Below are 20812 nucleotides of genomic sequence, written 5' to 3' on the forward strand. Positions count from 1 at the left end.
GAATTATTTGTATTTCCTTGCTAATGTCTCCCTGCTAGTTGTGACAGGAGAATTGGCTCTGAGCATTCATTTCCAGCTCAGAGCATCTCTGAATCCCACAGAAGTGTTTGAAGAAAACAGGTTAATTTTCTACTGTTCCATTCTGCAGAGGTTTTATGCTTGCGTCCATCATTTACCAACCACCTTCTTCATCCTAATACGAAACTCCTCATGTGAAGCATGTGCTACTTAGAACTTACTTTTCCAGACACAAACATGTGTTATCTCACATTCTCTCTCCTTTTAAAATACATTACATTTTTTTTTGAACACACATTCCTTGCTGGAGAGCAACACAATACAAATGTCAAGAGGGATTTGGCAGTTGAAGTGTTTTTCTTTTTCCCATTTAATTAGATCATCACCTGCAGGGGTTCCCATCTGAAGCAAACGTGTCTGGTCACGAATGTAATTTCACCTGTTGGGACTAAATCAGATAACTGTATTACAAATGTGTTTAATATTCTAGTAGCAAACCTAACTTTTTTAAAGAAATATCAAGAATCGCTGATTTGTACAAAGCTGGAAGTATTGCAATCTGTGTGAAATGAAAATGGTCTAAAAGTTGTCATACAGTGCCTTGCAGAAGTATTTAAACTCCTTGAAATGTTCCATATTTTGTCACATTAGAACCAGAAACTATGGTGTATTTTATTGGGATTTTAAATGACAGATCAACACAAAGTACTGCCTGATTGTAAAAGAAAAGGAAAACGTTTTAAAAACGCGTTGCAAAAATAAATCTCAGAAATGTGCCCTGCATATTCCTGCTATAATCTAGTAAAGATCAATGAAATCAAGTGCAACCAATTACAACACACACAATTATACAAAACACCATAAACACACCATGCACACAATAAAACGTGTTGGTGGTAGCATCATACTGGGGCTGCTTTTCTACTTTCTGAAAACCATACATGCTTTTGCTTTCACTTTACAACTATTATGCTACTTTGTGTTGGTCTATCATATAAATTGCTAATGATATGCACTGAAGGTTGTAACGTGACAGAATGTGAAAAAGTTGAAGAGGTGTGAATCCTTTTACATAGCGCTAAACAAGTTAACAAACAAGCTAAAGCGTAGTGTTTAACTCATTGTGATAGAATTCACTGTTGCTTAGTGGGTTATTTATTTTATTTTTTTCAAGCCTGCACTTATGAAGCGTTTATATGAAATATTTTCATTACCTTGACCGAAACAGGGCCCAGCAGAGTTGGATGATTTAATTTTACCACTAAGACATGATTGGAGAAATAGTGATAAATCTTAATGAGCAGAACACTTTCCATAGTCTACATTATTTTCTGCTCCTTTTGGCCTCCTCTCTTTTTGCCCTCCGAAACTATTTCCACAAAGCAGAAAACAACTTTATTACATGAATGCAACATCTTCTTTCAAGGAAACAGTTTGGGTACCATATAATTACGTTTGTAACAGAGGAATTCCTCAGACAAGCCCCTACAATACCTTGCTATAGTATTTACACCTTTTTATCACCTTACAACCATGCACTTCTATGTAATTTATTGGGAATTTATATGACAGACCAACATAAATTAGGGTATGCCTGTGAAACGAAAGGAAAATAATAGAATTGCCTTTTGCTCTAACCGTAGTTGCACATTTAGTTTGGGGGTATAAGGGTATGCCTCTTCCAGCTTTGCACGTTTCTCTTTGCAAAATAACTTAAGCTTATTAATATAGGACTTCTGTGACTAGCAAGGGTAAAGCCATTGATTCAGTTGGATTTATATCTAGGCCACCATGAGGAGGGTATTTTTATTGAGGTAAAATTACTACTAAGTCATTTCTGAAGACAGTTGGTAGCACTGGCTCTTATTTGGGAGTATCGGAGTAAATGAGAGGATACAAATGTATGATAAATCTTTTAGATTTTTATCTGAAAAACATTTTGAAAACCATATCTCATTTTCCTTCTTCGCAATTATGTTCTACTTGGTGTTGATCTGTCATAAACTTCCAACTACTTGAATTGAGTGGCTGAAAACCGCTGTAGGATTTTTATTTTTTTCAAACTACTAGCTTCAAAGCACACAGTGTTCAAACTAAACCACGCTGACACATGAAGTGAGACCCTCAGATAACGTAGCCCATCCCGAAAGTGTCTGGTACTTATATGGTCAAAAAAATCCTAAGCATGCACAAAGCAGGCTCATTAAACACGGGGTTTGTCGGTATCCCCTCTCCGCCCTCTCAACTCTTTCAAGTAAATTTTCCCTGTGGCGTTTGGTCCCGCCTATCCACTGTCAATCGTTTTTGTGTCCGCCTTAATCGGATCACGATTGGTCGAAAGTACGGGGATGATCAAAGAGCGTCAGCTATTGGTGAACGCAACGGATACATGAACAGCTGGACCCGCCTCTTCGTGGACCGCACCCCGGCTCGAGTGAAATTCGACGAGCCAGTAAGCAAGCAGCAGCAGAAGAGGGAGGAGGGAGAGAGGACAAAAAAGATAGAAAGAGTGACTGGCTGACTGAAGTTTAGGCAGGAAGCGACCGCTGTAGTTTAGTCTGAACTCTTTGCTGTGGACAGGAAAAAGAAGTTTGACTCCGGCGACGCTGACTGAGCCCTCCGGTTGTTGATAGCCACCTTCTGCAAGGCCAACAGCAACCAAAATTATGTAAGCTTAACTCTTTTTAGGCACTCACGTTTAGCTAGGTGCTGTTTTATAACTCATTCAGTAGGTTGGTCAGAACAGCAAGTGCAGTCAACCAGGAAGCTCGGTTTGCTAGTTGACTGCTGCAACTTCAACCACCGAGCTGGGTGGAGCGGCACCTCCTTCAAAGGTTTAGCTGTGGTTTTCTTCCGCTTAACGGCACTCTACTGCATTTATCGGTTACTTAAATAATAAACAGATGTAAATGTGTCATATTTCATGAATACAGGCCGCTAAACACAGCCGGAGCAGAGTAGCAGCTAGTAAGAGGCTAAACTGCAGAGCGGCGGAGGAGGCAGGAAGTGTTTTGCTTGAATGAATTGTTGGAAAATCCGGTGAAGAGTTTAAACTCAGGCGGACGTGAAATTACGTTCATTTTTTTTCAACCTACAGCTCGTTAACATTTGCTTAGCTTGTGGTTGAACTTTTTGTAGCGTAGCGGTCAGAGACGGGCACCGTGTGTGGCCGGTAACATGTCTGTCTGGCTGGCAGCATGGCGTCACCGTTTTACCGGCGGACTTAAAAAAAAAACGGAGTAGTTTTTTGCCGCCTTTCGGAGCCTTAACCCAGACAACGTCTACATGTTTGAGCACTCGGTCTATTTTATAAACCTTGCCCTGCACCTTTTTTTAAAGTCTTAAGTGATTTGAGAAGGAATAAAACGTCAGTGTAATTAGTTGGACAAATTTAGGTTATATAACCTTTCAGCGTCACTTGTGATATTAGCTTTACCAATAAAATGTCTAGGGGTTGTATGTCAGAACAAGGGGCCTAATTTGAAATGGCGTCAAAATATCTTTCAGATGATAAGATCATAGATGTAAGTAATTAATGAAGACCGTTACTGCATGTTAAACATTGGCACTCTGGAGTGATTAATACCCCATTGATTTATGTCAAAAGTTGTGATCCAACACAGAATACATTCTCCTTTTTTAATATATATTTTTTACTAAACTCTCAGGTAGTGTTTTTCAGTGTTCGGCTGTTATGCAGTGGTGTGAATGAATATGAATCAATTAAATGTCTTGGAATAGTCAATTATTTAGCCAAAACTATACCATGAGTTCATAGCGTTAACACAGAAATGTGACAAATGTTTAACATGATTTGGAAGAAGGCCAAGCAGAGACTGCTCTTCCTGCAGCAACACACCCTGGCACGTTCCCTGGTCTGTCATTAGAAGAATTTTAAACTAATGAAGAAAGTTATAAAGAAGTTTCACTTTTGAAGCTATGGCTTCATGAAACCTTGGTATACCTAGATATCTGAGCAATACCAGCAACCAACCCCTAAAATCCACTTTGTGCCTGGTGTTTTAATGTTTGTGTGAACATCATGTTCCTGAGGAAAGGGTTCAAGACCAGGAGAAAACATGGTAGAGCAAATGGCATTAAAACAATCATGTTTTGTTCAATTTGAGATTTTCCCCGAAAGATGAGTGCAACCAATTTTTGAACCAGACATGATAAGGATGATGTTTACGGCAAAGAAAATGCTTGATTTTAAGACAATGGTTAGGCTCTTTATAAAGGCAAGCATGTCTCAGCTAGAAAAAGGTAAAAATGCAACAATATTTACCAAGATCTCATTTCTTCTCGCGTCTGTGAGGTGTCACATTCTCATCGGGTCTCGTCATGTTACATCTGTTCAAGGATTGTGCTTTTTACTATGACTGTTTTCTCTGTTAAGATGGCATGTCATTGTGTTTGCACTGAGAAGCAAACACCCTGTGGTATGCATGCACTCCCTAATCATTTGGATTATTGCAAACAGGGAGGCTTAGTATTTGGACCGAAAGAAAAATAATCCACAACTTCAGCAACAAATCTTACAGAGCATTAAAACACATTATTTAAGCCAAATATGCATCTTATTGTAGGTGTTCAGGTATTCATTGGGAGTGCTTTTGGATCATTCAGTTTATAATCAGAACCAGATTTTTTTTGGACCAGCTTTTCTGCCAAGAAGCAATAAAACTACAATAAAGGCTTTCTACTTTAACCCCTAAGGGTCAGGGAGGCCCAAAGATTGTCAAACAACCTTAATGTGGTGCTGTACCCAGATAGTTTTTTTCAAGTTATTCTCTTCTTTAAACATATTGTTCCTTAAAGAGTCACGCTGGGTGACACTGATTGTGTCATATCCTGTTATTGCATTAGAGTCATTTTGTTAAATCAAATCCTAATGTCATATTGTGAAACACTCTCTTGAGGCCAGTTCTGTTCTTATTGCTGGTTTTGGTTCTGTTATGGAGCCCCCCTACTGAGATTATTGCATTCCATCATTCACGTGTCAGCAATGTCCATACACAAGCCCCCCCTTGGAGAGTTATGTACTGTGGGTTAGACAAAATTAAATGCAGCCGTCTTACAGTGTGAGCTTAGTTTGGTTGGGAAGCTTTTCAATGCTCTTAGAAGGTTGAAGCCTGAACATATCGGAGGATGTTGTTGGTGGTTTAGAACAATATGACTCTGAGTGGTACACTGTTCACATATTGTCTCTAAGTGCTATCAGTTTGTGCTGAAGACATCATTCTTTTTTGTGGAAGTTGTTACTGAGTGAAGAACAACTTAAAGTGTGTTATTTTCAGTATCTGTGTGAAGTGTTTGGAACTAAGAGGGAAAGCTCAAAAGCTGTAAGATGCTTCTGGAAACGAAACTATACAAAGACAGGCCTGCAGTTCATTCAGGCTGTCATTGCAAGAGAGAGCAGGACTTTCTGCAGTTGACAGGAAACATTGAAATGTGAACTTTTATCCTTTAACTTTGAGATTTCCAAAAGTGTACCTCTATTTTCTTATCAGAGTAAAGTATGGTCTACATTGTCAAGGAAAAACATCTGGAGACTGTTGTTTTAGCAAAGCTTCTATTATAACATGCTAATGCCAGATTAAATGTCAAAAAGTTTGATCGGTGGATCTCTAAAAAATGGTGTGTTGTTTAATATTTGTGTTCTGTGAGACTTTTTTCTCTGCTGTGAAACAGGCAAGTCAGAGAAGATCAATTTTGTGATGGAATTAGAAGGAACCATTTTCATATTACTCTGCTGTTGCTGACTGTTTTATTTTTGGTTATTTACTTGTGTTGCTGGCTCCATTTTAACCAAATTGGTTTCAGCCTGTTTGTAGTTCAGTTGCCAAAGGATTGTTAGCTTTTTAAATGACTGCATGCAAATCTTCTGCATTAGCCCAACACCCACAATCCCCCAGTGTTTGTGGTGTGTGGAGTGAGATTGACACTGTGTGCAACCATTTGCTAAACCCAAGTTTTAATTCACATTTAAACTTCCACTTCCCAAGTTTTTCACCATTGTTCCTGCTTTATACCTCATCACCCACAGCCCTTCCTCTTTTTCTCTGCTTGAGTTTCTTGTCACCACCCAGACATTATAGGCTTTTTCTCTGTCCTCCTCCATATAGAGGCACCTGCAAAGCGTCATTAGATTCAGACAATACTAGGAAATGACTCTAGAACAAACAATTTAAAGAAAAGGCTTGAGATTTCTGAGCTCAAAGGAAAAACTAACCAAGCCCTTCTGATGGCTTCACATGCCCAAGTAGATGGTGCTTTGCGTTTGTATCTGTGGTTATGGTGTATTGCTTGATTAGAGATGACTGGCCTACAATCTGTGAAGCGCCAGCATAAAGATGTACCTATTGATACGGGACGCCTTTATAAAACCTCCATGTAATTTAACAACAAAAAAGCTTAATAAAACAATTAAGATCTCTTAGTTACGGTACATGTCATAAAACAGGTTTGTGTGGATGTGAGCAGCAAACCTGGTGAAACTGATGTGGTTAATGCTCTAGAGATTGCAAAACACATTCATGACGTTTCAAACTCGCTTCTGCCCTCTGAACTTTGAAACCTGCTGTGTAATTGTTTCATCTTCCTGTTGCTGCTTATCATTTATCTACCACATGTCTCAATCATATTGCATGCTGGATGCCCCCATTTTCAGACCAACATATGGCTGTTTGATGAATAAATATTCTGCTCAGTTAGTTGGCTTGGGACTCGGTGAGAACTGAACAGAAAACAAGTGATAAGGTAGAGAAATCACAAACGGGGATTGCATTTTAAAAACTCACCAAGCTGAAGTAGAGGAGATTGCCTGGAAATAAAGGGAATGGTTTAGCATGATGAGGTTAATCTTTAAGCAATACAGAAATGTGGAGATTGCATTTTTATTATTTGGTCCTTTTATAAATATTGGCTGCAATGCTGCATTCCTCTTAGAAGAAATACAGCTGACAAACAGGAATGTAGATCTAGAAAATCTTTTACTGTCTATTTTATAAGTCTGCGTTTATCTCCACACTAATACTTTCAGTAGTCTCTAGAAGACTGTTGGTGCTGTTCACTATACGTTATTGTGAAATAAATAGCCAACGATGGACAAGGAATTTGTTCTTTGGCCCTATTAAAAATGACAATTTCAGTTTCTGATTATCTTTGCTCTTTGACTTTTAGTCTATATTTCGACTTCCAACATGCGACTGGTTTAGTTAGACATAATGTGGAGTGGTAAAATGTACCTGAAGTTGTTCAAAAATGACATTGCAAAGCTGAAAGTCCCAACCCAATAAAGCTGCACACATGTCCAATACTGGGAGACCACCTGGTTATTCAAGAAATGGTTTAAAAAGAGAACTAAAGTTAGTTTTAACATAGGCACAGGTCTGTGAGATAGCCTTGAGTAAAAATACCTCAGTTTCAAGGTCTGTATAAGAAAACAAATGTATATTTTAGTTTAGTAATATGTATTTTTCCATTTGATACATTGACTTGAGCAAAAATATGAAATAGCTGCTTAATTTAGTAGTAGTTGTGCAGTAAAATGCAGAATTTACCTGTTTTCCATTCACACAGATTTAATTAGTTGAGCTATTTGCTCAGGTAGTAATGGGTTAACTAACATCCTGCTCATAGCATACCAACCTGTGGTTTCAGCTCATTAAGATGGCAGGTTGCCTTTTAATAAGAAGAATGGGTGTGACTCTTAGTTTCCACATCATCACACTTGTTTTTGTGGATGGATTGTTTTTCTAGCTAGTTTGAGCCAACTGAACAGCAGTGTGCAGCATAAGGCAGAGGAGGGACAGACTTTTATTTCTCAATGGTCCATGCCGTTGAAGGGGAAACTCCAGCCTCTGTAATATTTTCACCTGCATCTCCTGAAAAGGGCTTTAAGCTGTAGGACTGAAGGTTGTACTCCTGTTGAAAGAATAACTTTTATTTTACCATAACATGAATTAAAATGTTGATTTTTGGTGTTTAAACTTAAACCAAATAAACAACACTGATTAATTTAATATAATGGTAATTTTTCATCTGGGAACCACTGGTTTAGCTGGTGTGGATCTATTAAGCCTTTTAAAATGATCCTTTCTTCATCCCATCTAATTGAGATTAAAATGTTCTTTCTTAAGAGAGTACAAGAGTTCAGGATTGTGCTCCTTTTAATGTGAAATGACTTTAGCAATGATGCTGCATCTTAGGTTCTTATCATTTCTCTTTGCTGTTGAGGATTTTTTTTTTTTAAAGAAGGCACAACATTTTACCTTACCTAAACAAAGTTCCCCAGATGGTAAAATGGTTTTCTTAACTTGTAATTTCCTCTTTCCTCCTCCCTCCTCCATTTGCTCCACCCTTCCCGCTGAGATGAGCATGGTGAAGGAGGAGGGCGTTTACATGTGAGCCCAGAGTTAACTTTGACTAGCTGTATCTTTTCTGCCCCTCTCTGATCTGTTCTCCTATAGTTCAGAGCCAACTTGGAGCCATTGATTCATCATTGAGGGAGATGAAATTGTTAAAGCTGGGCTTGAATTGTCACAAATCAACTTGTTTCTATGTTGGATCAGATAATGTAAATGTTTGAAATCAAACTGTCTACAGTGCTAAACAATATCCACTGCATTAGGAGGTCAGTCACAGACAAGCAGACTCCAACAATGTTGGTGTGTTGCTGTGATGGGATGCAGTTGGTGGGAGTGAAGAGTTATTGACCTTGTGGTTCGATGGATAATGCTCACAATAGAGCAGTAAATGCAGCACAGCTGGTTTATTGATCCCCCCCCCTCCCCTACAGCTATGAGTACAGTAAGAGGAGAGCTTATTTTACTTGGTCAGGCTGTGGTGAGGTTGTCTTGCCTTGTTATTATTATTATTATTTAGCTATGTTAACTCGAGGAAATTCAGGGAGGCAGAAAGGAATGAAAGGACGTTTAGTGCTTGGATGGCCTGGGTTTTCTAAGTGAGACTGAGGATGCTCTGTAGCTCTGCCCTTTTCCTCTTCTCCCCTCATTCCTGAATGTTTTCTCCATGTCCAGGCTGCTGTTACTTCCTCTCTCTGCAACTACACTCTAGTCTCTTGGATCCTCCTTTAGAAACTATCCTTCCTCCTCTCCTACGTGTTAGTTCACAGCTCCTCTTCTCTATCAAGGCTCAGTTTTTAATGAGTCTTCACTTACTACTTATTGTGCAATGACTGTACAGTTGACATTATCTCACTTTTAGTCTTTTCTATCATCACATTGTCCCCACTGCTGTCATTTTATTCTTTTTTTACATCTAAAATGGACTAAAATAGACTTGGATGGTGTAGCGATCTGATGAGTTTTGATTATTTATTTATTTTTCCCAATGTAATGTCAACACCCAGAGCTCCACAGGAGAGGGCTGAGGTTTTAAATGGGCTGGTGGGATTTCTTTCTCCCTCCTCTAGTTTCTATATAGAACAACGCTTGTCAAACTAAAATAGCTAATGGAGTAATTTTAGTCCTCATCACTCTGGAGAAATGGTTTGTGTGTCGGAGTCATTTTCTGTGTCAAGCGCTTGAGTCTGACTTTACCAGGCATCATCTGAGAGCCGAAAGTTGGATTAAATAGATTAACATATACAGACTTATTTAGCTCAGTAATGTATTACCAAATAAAATTTTACATTTAAATATTGTGTGTAATTCAAATTAACGTTGCATGTTACAATCATTGTTTGATGAGCATTATGAAACTATCACTGCTGCTTAAAAAATAGGTTAATGACATTGAGTTGTATATTAAACAATTTATGCATATTTCCACATCAGTTAAATATTAATACATTTCATGTTTTCCCCCATTTGTTTCTCTTGTGGATCTAATGATCTAACTAGAATGCTACTATTGCTTTAGCTGTTTTTAATGCAAATGGATCTAGATACTAACAAAAGCTAGACTGATGTGCCTTTAGAAACAGGAAATTTTCATACACCTTTGAAATGGGGCGGACAAAAGATACTTGCGCTTATGCATTGAGTCTTTGTGAATGCATAAGCCCTTCAACAAAGCTACAGAGGATGTTTATCAGGTATGACAGAGATGTATTGAACATGTTTACTATAGACCTATGTGGTCCTTCTAAGACAAATTTATACAAGGTCTATGGAGGAAGGGAATTTTAAAGGACCATTTTTGGCTCTCGTCCCAAAGATAATATACAGACACTCTAAACTGCTAATCTATCAGTGAGAGTGAATCCTGTCCCTCGAGTTAAAACACCGGTGAACAGGAATAAAGGTAGAGCTAAGACGACAGGAAGCGTAAAAAAAAGCCTGAGAAAGATGTAAGGGGAAGAGACGTGGAGGATGGAGGACAGAAATTTGTGGAATGTCTTTGCTGGTTGGCCCTCCCTGATAAAAGGTTAGTATGGGAGGAATGTGACCCTGAAAAGACTGGATAAACAGAATGGAAGGAGGGGAGTTAAAACCCAGTACCAGGAAGAGGGAGTTGTGGGATGGAGAGGAGGAAGCTTGTTGCTAGCTAAGAGGAAAAAATAGGGTTCATTTACCCCATGTTCTGTTGGAGAACGAGGTTAAGTTAGAAGTAGTCAGCAGTGAAGGGTATCAGCTGTTATGTAGCCTGAGATCTTATTGATGGAGCATCTGGTAGATGAGGGAGTCATGAGAAATCACAGTATTCTGCTGGAACACATTAAATGTCGTAACCTCTAATTTCTGGAACATGAGGTTTGGATCTTGTTAAGGGGCTGTCCCTAGACGACTGGTTTTCAGTCGAAGTAGAAGTGCGCCAATCAGCATTTTGGGGGATATTCAGTCTCTGGTTTCTCTAAAGCGTTGATCTACCTATAACAATTTTTGTTAGACTCTGACTTCTCTTTTAAGAATTGTGATATTAATAGTCGTATTATTTATATAACAACTGGGTTGTTTTTTGGCATGTGAGGGAGCAGCCAGTGTAAAACAATGTTTTTACAATTGTATGTCCAAGTTGGCCTTCTGTTATCTGCTAAAACTCTCGCTCTCTTTGCAACCTGAAAAAACTGCAGTAAGAGAAAGTAGTGTCCTTTTTTAAAACGTTCTTTGCTTCCACCGTCTTCATTTTAAACTCCGCATTGAGCCTTTAATTAGTGACGAAGCTGTTTGTGCTTAGATGTTGGGTTGTGCTAAATGGAAAAAGAACAGATTTTTTGTTTTTAAATGAATTTACGGATGGATTGGTGACCTGTCCAGGCTGTACCCTGCCTCTCGCCCGTAGACTGCTGGAGATAGGCACCGGCTACCCTGTGACCCACTATGGAATCAGTGCTATAGAAGATGAATGAATGAATAAATAAAAAAATTTCTGTCCGACTGGCCCGTTAAAGTTCAGGGCAGATTAATCTGGAGCTGTTATCTTGGTGCATCTGTACTGTCAAGCAAAATTTTGACTAAGACCAGTTTGCAGGTGTTAAAAACAATTTGGCTAGTATATTCTGTAATATTTCCTGCCTGACTCTGTTTCTTGTAGTGTATTGATATTTCTTTGAAACTTTTAAGAGATCCCTGCTTGTTGGGCTGAGTGTTTTTCTGCTTGTTGTGTACAAGCAGGTTTTTCTGTTAAGTAGAAGGATTTGGCAACAGATCATTCATATCCAAGAAGTCTTCAAAAGGAAATGGCTTTCATAGTCATACAGTATCAAGATGTGAAGACAAGTGTGCAAACTTAGCCTGACCTCTGCTGTGATTTGTCTCAGTCCTAAAACATACTTTTTTCACAGCTTTTGGAAACTGCTGGGTATAGGACTGCTTTGTGTCCTGTCAGATAAGGAAAAATTGCCAGTGTTGCCAAATGGTGACATGCTTCTGCAGTTTCAGAATGATAATTAGACAATAAAGCCCTGGGCAGTGCTGTATGTTGGGTTAATGCCAGACAGCTTTTCTGCTTTACTGTGGTTGACGGCTGGTATTTTGCACACCTTCACTTGCCTGGTGCTGGTTTTACCTGTTCAGTCACTTTCTGTAAAGATTAAATTTCAATCTTCTGTCAACAAGAATTAGTTTATGAGCGTTTGTTTGTTTTTAAAGCAAAACTAATGTGTGCAGATCTTTCGTTCGTGTCTGTGGGGAGAACATTGTTGCACATAGGCATGTATGTATGATGCTTCTGCATGCAAATAACTATTAACAAATTTTTCGGATGCATTCATAATTTGTGAAGTTGACACATGCGCCTCCCACCTCATTAAGCCTGAGCAACAAACAACGTGTGAAGGCCTATTGGAATTTGAATGATTATCCTCTTCCAAAATGAAGTGGCTTTTTGGAGGCCTAAACATAAATGAAAACTCACCAAATTTTACATTTTTCAAGGATTTTGCAAGAGTCGCAATAGAAATGTCTCCACAGCGCCCCACTGAAATCTTCAGAACACCCTCATTTACCTTACTTTATGGTAGTGGTATAAAATTTGGTACACTTGTTGGCAGTGTATTTGTTAGACTGTCTGTATTTGACCCCCTTGACCTAAACAACCTGAAACTCTGCCCAGTGATGAAGACAAATTGGTGTATCTTGGTCTCCAATAGTGACCTTTTGGCCAGAGGATGTGACTGTGGTGGCGTGGCAAAATCCAATGTTGCACAGTGGCCATATGTTTGGCTCTAATTTCCACATATGTCACCAATATAGCACCAATTCAAGATGATTCATTTTTATCCAGCCCTGAACAGTTTTTAATGTAAAAATTGGGTGAGCATGGTCTGAATTCTCCACAGCGCCCCCTAGAAGCATTAAAACAATCAGCCCAAAGCCATGCTTTGACAAAGTATTATAAAATGAGGTACTTGTATGTAAATTCTCAAGAACAAAAAAAAAACCCTCCTTTTACGCTCTCTTTCATACTTATGATGCTGAATCCTACTCTGAACAGCGACTGTGGGCTTGACAGAGCGACAAATTTCAATATCTCGCCGTTTGCATACAGTCGGCTCTAAATCACACATGCATGATCCGATTTGCTCCAAACTGGATTTGAGTGGTCTTTGTCAACCTACAAAAAGGTCAATTGGATTAGATTTGAATTTCAGTCTACTGTGCCTGCTAGACTATTTCAAACAGCTATATCTCCCTGATGCATTATCAGATCTACAGCAGCTTTTGTGTTGTTGCTCATTGACGACTGGTCGACACTTTCCTATGGTCAATCAGTGATGTCACGTTAGCCCCGCCCACTGAGAACAAAGACAGGTTTCTGTGGTGAATGACCCTCCATCACAGTCTGTAGAAGTTTTCAAAGTTGTTCTAAGAACAAATGACATTTTCCAAATACTAGAGGAAGTCCTCCTTAATCATTCGGCACCAAACAGGAAGTGACAACAGCTTCTCTTGGGAAGGTCTGGTTTTGTTGCTGAGGTGCGAGAGTTGCTCAACGCTGCTGGCAGCTTTAATTTTTCTAGTTATCCTGTAGTAAGAAACGGTTTCATTCGGTCTTCTGGTGTCAGTGGAGGTACACAATCAGTGTTCTATTTTACCATGATTGAACTGATCCACTTTGACCATAAGAGTTTGTTTAAAAATGTTCCCAGTTCTTAATTGATCTTTTTCCTATTCAGCTCCGTTCATGCTGCCAAAAGCAGCACATTTTTACAATTACCTGTGCAAGTCAGTAAAGCTTGGGCTTTTCCATTCTTAGTCTACTTTACTGAAGTTAATAAAAATGTGTTGTGTGTGTATATAGGATTAGAACTGCAGAAAAGAAACACTACATTTATTTATTATTTAATCATTATTATTATTTATTTTCTGTATGCTGCTGTTTTTTTTGGGTTTTTTGTCCTGAGAGCAGTGGATGTTTTTGGTCCTATCCAGAGTTTCTGTGCGTCAGTCTCAATATGTTATGAATGATTTAAAATATAATGACAAGTACGTTAAGCTGTTCTCTACACCAACAGGCTGGCAGGGAATATCTTAAGTACAAAGATATGATGCATGATGCAGATAAACATGGAGCACCAGCAACAAATACAGTCTTTAACTGTCAGTGTCATTACAAAGGGCGAAACATCCAGATTGTCAGTGGAAAAACACTTTTTTTCTTTTTTTTTAATGCACTAAATGATGATTTTTGCATGCTGTTCAGCCAGATACTGACCAGCTGCATATTTTGCTGGGAGTTCAACGACCTAATCCCAGACAGGGCAACAGCAGCAGGTATCGGGGGTTCAGAGTTTAAAAATGCCATATACTGGGCCCAATTCAATACCTGTGATCGGATCGGAACATTCCTACTATTAGCTGCAGTTGGCAAAGAAGTGTTGAACTTTTTAAAAGAACTTTGTTGTCTGTTGACTCAAGCATACTTGAAAAGATCAAATGTTGCATCAGTCAGGACTGTATGTAATGGTAATTGAAGTTATTGAATACCTTTAGCAATGTACTTGTAGAACTTCATTTCTTTATTAGGCATGTTTTAAAAAAATACAATTCTTCTTAAATCTGTCTCAGACCTTTCCTCTAAACTTCCTGTGCTAACTGCAAACACTGTTTCTTCTCTTTCTTAAACAGCCACCATGTCAGATGCGGACAAGTTTCTGTACGTGGACCGTAACGTGGTCAACAATCCGCTGGCGCAGGCTGACTGGGCCACCAAGAAGCTGGTATGGGTGCCTTCGGAGCGCCTTGGCTTCGAGGCCGGGTCCGTAAAGGAGGAACGCGGCGACGAGTGCGTGGTGGAGCTGGCAGACTCTGGGAAAAAGATCAAGGTGAACAAGGATGACATCCAGAAGATGAATCCACCCAAATTCAGCAAGGTAGAGGACATGGCTGAGCTCACCTGCCTGAATGAAGCATCTGTGCTGCACAACCTGAAGGAGAGATATTACTCTGGTCTCATCTATGTGAGTATGAAGCCCTGAAGCAATGCTCCACAAGTTATTCCGTGTGTGTGTACTGAAGTATGCTAAAGTACTGATCATTTTTATTTCTTGTTGTACTGTTTCCACTGGCTTATGGGAAACGGTCTGCGATGATGCATCTTGGTCTGTTTTGGTCTCCGTCCAAACTAATCATCTTCTCATTAAGCTCCGTAGTTTAAAATAACCCATTGTGTGCAAGCTGTCATTGAAAGAAAATGTGCAATGCGTTAACATACTCAGTGTTCAATTGTTCCATCTTCAGCCTGTTTAAACTATGCTCTACTACTGTAATGTTTGCCTATTTTTCTCTGTGGGAGATTTTGTCATGTAAACAGGAAGCTCCAGGGAACAATGTGCTCCAGAATGCAGGAGATTAAAAAAAAAAAAAAAGTTGGAAGGAACAGCACTGGTCCAGTAATTTCAAAAAGGTTCATGGAATGTAAACCATGTTTTAGCTGTCATTACTTTCCCTATAATTAATGTTATTTACTCCCGTGTTCTGGCCTGGGAATGATTTGGTCCCCTTGGATCAGAGTTGTGACCCAGTCATATCAACAAAGACTGGTTTTCCCTCCCTCTTCCTCCAGAGGTCCGTTCTATGGATGGTTGAACAGCTCCAGGCTCTCCAGTCTTAAAATGGAGACTCTCTCAGGGGAAATGACGTTTACTGAAGAGGGAGATGTTGGGGAGTTGAATATCATCATTTAAACTGGGTGGAGTTCAGCTTACATAATAAAGTATTACAAATCAGAGTTCATGTGAATATTTCAGCTAGGCAGTAAGTTTAGGAAAGTATTATTACACAAGTTAGCAAAGCGGCAAGTAAAGAATGATTATGCAGTTTTGACAGGACTACCACCCTTGTCCCAGTATACAAAAATGCCAAGCAAGGTAAAGTGTGTCAAACCATTATGGTGCCAGGCAGTGTGCCGTCATACAGTGTGTGTTTTCTGGTCCTGTTAGAACTGAACAAGCTGAAAGAAACAACCTGAAGTAGATAAAATGGTTCTACATGTTTTATGTATTACTATTTTAGAAGGAGTTTCATTCTTTTCTTTCTTTTAAACATAATACAGGGATTGTGTACATGTAGGAATAAAACACCCAGTGATGAGTACTAAATATACTCACACATTTACAGGTTCTGGCCCTCCTGCTAAGTTATTTGTTCTATTTGTATTGCCAAGTAACTTTATGTACAAGTGCACAATAATAATAATTTTTTACCAGTACTGTTGTATATTTATACAAATGGTAACAACAATGTTGGTGAAAATAATGCAATACAATATTATGCTTCTACATGTATTATTTCCACTACCTCTATAAGCTGCACAGTATACCGTTAATATGATGTTATTGCTATATTAGCAGTGTAATGGTATTATCTGTTTGGGATGCAGTAATTGTTAGGAAGTTCAGAACTCTTGGCACAGATGAGCTGTTTGCATGCCAGTGTAATATTTTTAGCCTGTTTGGTGGATGCTAACATCTGACACAGATGTGTGAAAGATGCTACAGGTCATAGAGAGTACGAATGATCTTGTCAATGCAATGTTTATTAATTATATCCCCATTGCAAGTCTTTCTAATATCTCTGATATTGTAATATGATAAAAACAGAGTTGGTGTCAATAGTAACATAATTCCATCAATGACTGATGCAATAATTATGGTGTACAGATAAAAATAGTATTATGTACGTGTTACAAAACGGGATGTTGTATAACTTATTTATTTTGTCATATTTTATTTTATTTCTTTTTTTTTTTAGTTAAAGTAAATGTTTTCTCAATTGCTTCTTGTATCTGTCCTGCAGACATACTCTGGTCTCTTCTGCGTGGTGATAAACCCCTACAAGAACCTGCCCATCTACTCAGAGGAGATTGTTGAAATGTACAAGGGCAAGAAAAGGCATGAAATGCCCCCTCATATCTATGCCATAACTGACACAGCTTACAGAAGCATGATGCAGGGTAAGCTATTGCACCTGGTCCCTTGTAACCAGCTAGTTATTTTTCCATCCATTTATCGACCATTAAACAGACAAAGAGAGTTAAAATGTTTTTGGGTATTTCTTCCTCACAGTGGGTTCTGTATACATGTGTATTGCAGTACAACTCTTAATCAGTGCAGTGTGGTGAAGTGAATGTACTACTTGATGTATGAGCGTTACTGTATCATTTACGTTGACTCCTTTTCCCAAATCAAATGATTTCTACTGAAGTGCACAGTTTTCCTTGTTCTCTTCTCCGATATGGCTGAGTGTATTTAAATGTGTTGTTAATACGACAAGCAGATATCCTGCTTCATTTAGCTGCTGCAGATTTCCTCTTCAGTATGTTTCCGGCTTTTGCATTTACCACAATATCTAATTAGTCACTATTTAACAACTGAGTGTGGATTGACACAGGACAAGGTTGTGATTTCCTGTAGGACTAGTGTTTGGGTGTTACTTAAATCCACTTCCTGTATGGCTTCTGTTTGCTTCCAGTTTTCTTTAGCGCTCCCTCAGATGGCGTGCACACCACATTTCCTGGTCCTGTGTCCCACTGGTGTATATTTAGTTTCCTCCACACATTGTGCTCCAGACCACATTTCAGGAGGCGATAGAATAATTAGGCAGTTCGAAAGCTTGGCTGAAACTTTTCAGTCACAGGAAGCCGGATATTGATTTCTTGTCTGTGGTTGGTGTATTTCATGTCTTATAGGCATACACTGTACACACTGGTAGCAACGATGTATTCATGTACAACTGAGCTGCAAAGTTGCTGTTGCTGTGCAAAGCTGACAATCTCCACGTTTGTGTACCCCTTTTTTCTTTTTTTTTTTGTCTTGCAGATCGGGAAGACCAATCTATTCTTTGCACGTAAGTTGCCTTTAGTCTGTTTCCATTTAGACCATGCTTGTCTCAACAACTCACATTCTTTTCTTTTTTTTCTTTATCTGATTGCATTTGTTTTCTTTCATATCATCTAAAGAGGCGAGTCTGGTGCTGGTAAGACGGAGAACACCAAGAAGGTTATTCAGTATCTGGCTCACGTGGCCTCCTCCCACAAGACCAAGAAAGATCAGGTTGGTCCAGCTTTTTATTTATATTCTCAATCCTTTAAATATCACTTTAACTCCAAATGTATTGTTTATACTCCTAGTACAGCTACTGTTAAAGCAGCAGGCGTGTAATTTGTGTGTGAACAATAAATGATTATTAGTCTTAGTAAAATAACAGTAATGTTCTGCAACAGACTGTTGCGGAAAAGAGCCACCATCTGTGGATATCGGATATTTTTGAAAAAGAACCAGGAATAACTTGTGTTTTGTCTTGCTGAGTTTTATTGAACCAGAAAGTTAAGCAAAGTCTGGCAGCCCAGCCCTTTATCAGATAAGGGAGGAAAACCTGTTATTCTGGCATTTTGTTTGTCAGCCACATGAGAAGCAGCCCAGAGGACCCCAGAAGGGCTTTAAAGAAACCACAGCTATCATCCCTTTTTTGAGGTTGTTTTTTTTTTTTTTTTCCATTAACAGAGCAGTTCATACCTGTCACATGTGAGTTGATCCTCTTCACACTCTTCCTCCTCCACCTGCTTCTCTCACTGCGTTCTTCTTCTATCCCCCCCCCCCCCATCGCCCCTTCCTCTTCCCAACCCCTCGCTGAAGCCTGCGCTGTTTTGAGAGTCATTTTGTATAGAGGGCAGAGGTGACGTGTCTTGGCAGCCAATAGAAAGTCAGGAGGAAGTTTGTTTGCAGCTTGGTGGCAGCCGTATGTGTTCCAGTGAAAAATTCACCCAGACTATAGTATTACGGGGGTCTTTGGTTAGAACAATATTCACCAAATTTTTTGGTCTGTTTTTTAAATTTGTCTGGTTAAATTTTTCATAACTACGCTTTATTTTTTTATTTTTATTATTGTGTACAAGTCCTAAATTGCTTTTTTGTTTTTGCTTGGACAGTTTGTCTATTTTTATTAGAAAGCGTCAAATTTCTTCTATAGATATTTTATATTTTACACAGTGACTTGGAAAAGTATTTATAGTCGTTGTGTTTTTATTTAGATTTATTGTTGGACCAATATAATGTTGCCCCTGTTTGTGAAGGGAAAGGAAAATTATGGGTTGATTTATAAAAAAAAAAAAAAAATCTTTCACAAAAAAGTCTGAGTTTGGATTGTATTTGTTTTTCGATCTCCTGCACTCTGATCTCCTAAATATAATCCAGCGTCACCTTCAGCAAATATAATCAGTTCATCGTATCACAATAAATCACTTTTTTTTTTATCATTATCTTTGCTACGCTTTATGTATAATTTTCCTTTTACTTTGCAAATACGCATTGCTTTGTTTTGGTCTATCTTTTTTTTAAGATCTCATTAAGGTAAATAATGCACATAATGTGAAAAATTAAAAACTTTTGCAAGGCATTGTCTGTTAAGTATGTTTTAATGCATCAACACAAAGGATTTTGAACTTGAGTTATGCTTGTATTAGAGATTTGCGTTTTGTTTTATGTTGTGTAAATTGCTCACTTTAGGGGTTACCCGGGTTTCTTAAAAGTCTAAAATGAAATGAAGGTCTGAAAAGTTTCCTCTACCGAGGCTTCACTGAACTATTCTCTGTAACAGGTGCTGGGTTGTTTACTGTCTCTGGGTTTTTGTTTTTGTTTGGGCACTAACATGTGTTGGGTTTTATGCTTGGGTGCAAAATGTGTGTTGCTGCTGGTGTTTATCTCTTGTTTGTTTTTTCTCCTCAGATTTAAATTTATCATGGTAAATCTGCAAATATATTATCATATTATATTCCTGCATAATTAATTTCACCTACAATGTAACCTGTTTTGCAGTAATTCGTCTGAACTGATTATAGGCAAAAATATGAAGTTCTTAAATCCTCTATTTTAATGGTGGCCTCTTAAGTTCACTGGGTGATAATGTTTTACCAAAATTGTTGCTGTGAACTATAGATATGAATATATTTTATTAAACCGGCTATGTGAATCTGTTGCTTTCCACCAGGGGGAGCTGGAGAAGCAGCTACTGCAGGCTAACCCCATCCTGGAAGCCTTTGGAAATGCCAAAACAGTCAAAAATGACAACTCTTCCAGATTTGTATGAATCATTGCCAAGTTTCAAGGGTCCGATTCCCAATGAGTTCTAGTTTGTCACGATCCGGTTTCAAATGTTTTATTTTTCTCCACTCAGGGAAAATTCATTAGAATCAACTTCGATGTCAATGGTTACATCGTCGGTGCTAATATTGAAACTTGTATCCTGAATACCATCATTACACAGTTTTGCTTTTTGCCTTGTTTTAAGGATCACCTCAGGAGTTGAACACTGAAATACTCAAAGTTGTTAAATTAGGGGTTTATTTTGTTGTCAAAACCTTTCCTTGACCAATTTGCTGAAAGACTTGCTGGAGAAATCCCGTGCCATTCGCCAGGCCAAAGAGGAGAGGGCATTTCACATCTTCTACTACATGCTCACGGGAGCAGGAGACAAGTTACGAAGTAAGTGATTAGTTGGATTTTTATCTGAAGGTTTATTAATTGCTGTGTTTTTATGAAGTTGCTTAGTGTAAAAATTAAATGTCTCCTTTGCCCTTTTATGACAGATGAGCTTCTCCTTGAAAATTACAACAACTACCGATTCCTTTCCAATGGAAATGTCACCATTCCGGGGCAGCAAGACAAGGATCTGTTCACAGAAACCATGGAGGCCTTTAGGATCATGGGTATTCCAGATGATGAGCAGATTGGTAAGGAAACAAGTCCCCCATTATTATGTATTGTGCATGTCTGGAAAACTTTGATATCTAGACTTTATTCCCTATCCCAGTGTTTGGATTTTAACCACCAGTCTATCCCAACCACCATGTGTCCACCATTCAGTCCAACGTTGTCTGTCCTTTCGTCTGA

At 38.7% G+C, this 20812-nt stretch overlaps 1 protein-coding gene across 2 annotated transcripts in view; it reads left to right on the forward strand.

The window, feature by feature from the left end:
* The first annotated feature begins 2529 nt into the window (after positions 1–2529).
* Positions 2530–20812, forward strand: part of LOC124862625 (myosin-9-like) — a 34673-nt gene continuing 16390 nt past the window's right edge. Inside the window, exons 1-10 of one of the 2 annotated variants that reach the window (XM_047356664.1) lie at positions 2530–2686; positions 14553–14884; positions 16722–16878; positions 17744–17771; positions 17884–17977; positions 18428–18448; positions 19911–20003; positions 20097–20160; positions 20306–20404; positions 20509–20652. In XM_047356664.1, the coding sequence (XP_047212620.1) occupies positions 14558–14884; positions 16722–16878; positions 17744–17771; positions 17884–17977; positions 18428–18448; positions 19911–20003; positions 20097–20160; positions 20306–20404; positions 20509–20652 (1027 nt within the window). In that variant the 5' untranslated portion in view covers positions 2530–2686; positions 14553–14557. The remainder of the gene's footprint in view (positions 2687–14552; positions 14885–16721; positions 16879–17743; positions 17772–17883; positions 17978–18427; positions 18449–19910; positions 20004–20096; positions 20161–20305; positions 20405–20508; positions 20653–20812) is intronic. The other variant, XM_047356665.1, reaches the window with a different exon arrangement.

Source organism: Girardinichthys multiradiatus, chromosome X (genome assembly GCF_021462225.1).
Source record: "Girardinichthys multiradiatus isolate DD_20200921_A chromosome X, DD_fGirMul_XY1, whole genome shotgun sequence".
NCBI lineage: Eukaryota > Metazoa > Chordata > Actinopteri > Cyprinodontiformes > Goodeidae > Girardinichthys > Girardinichthys multiradiatus.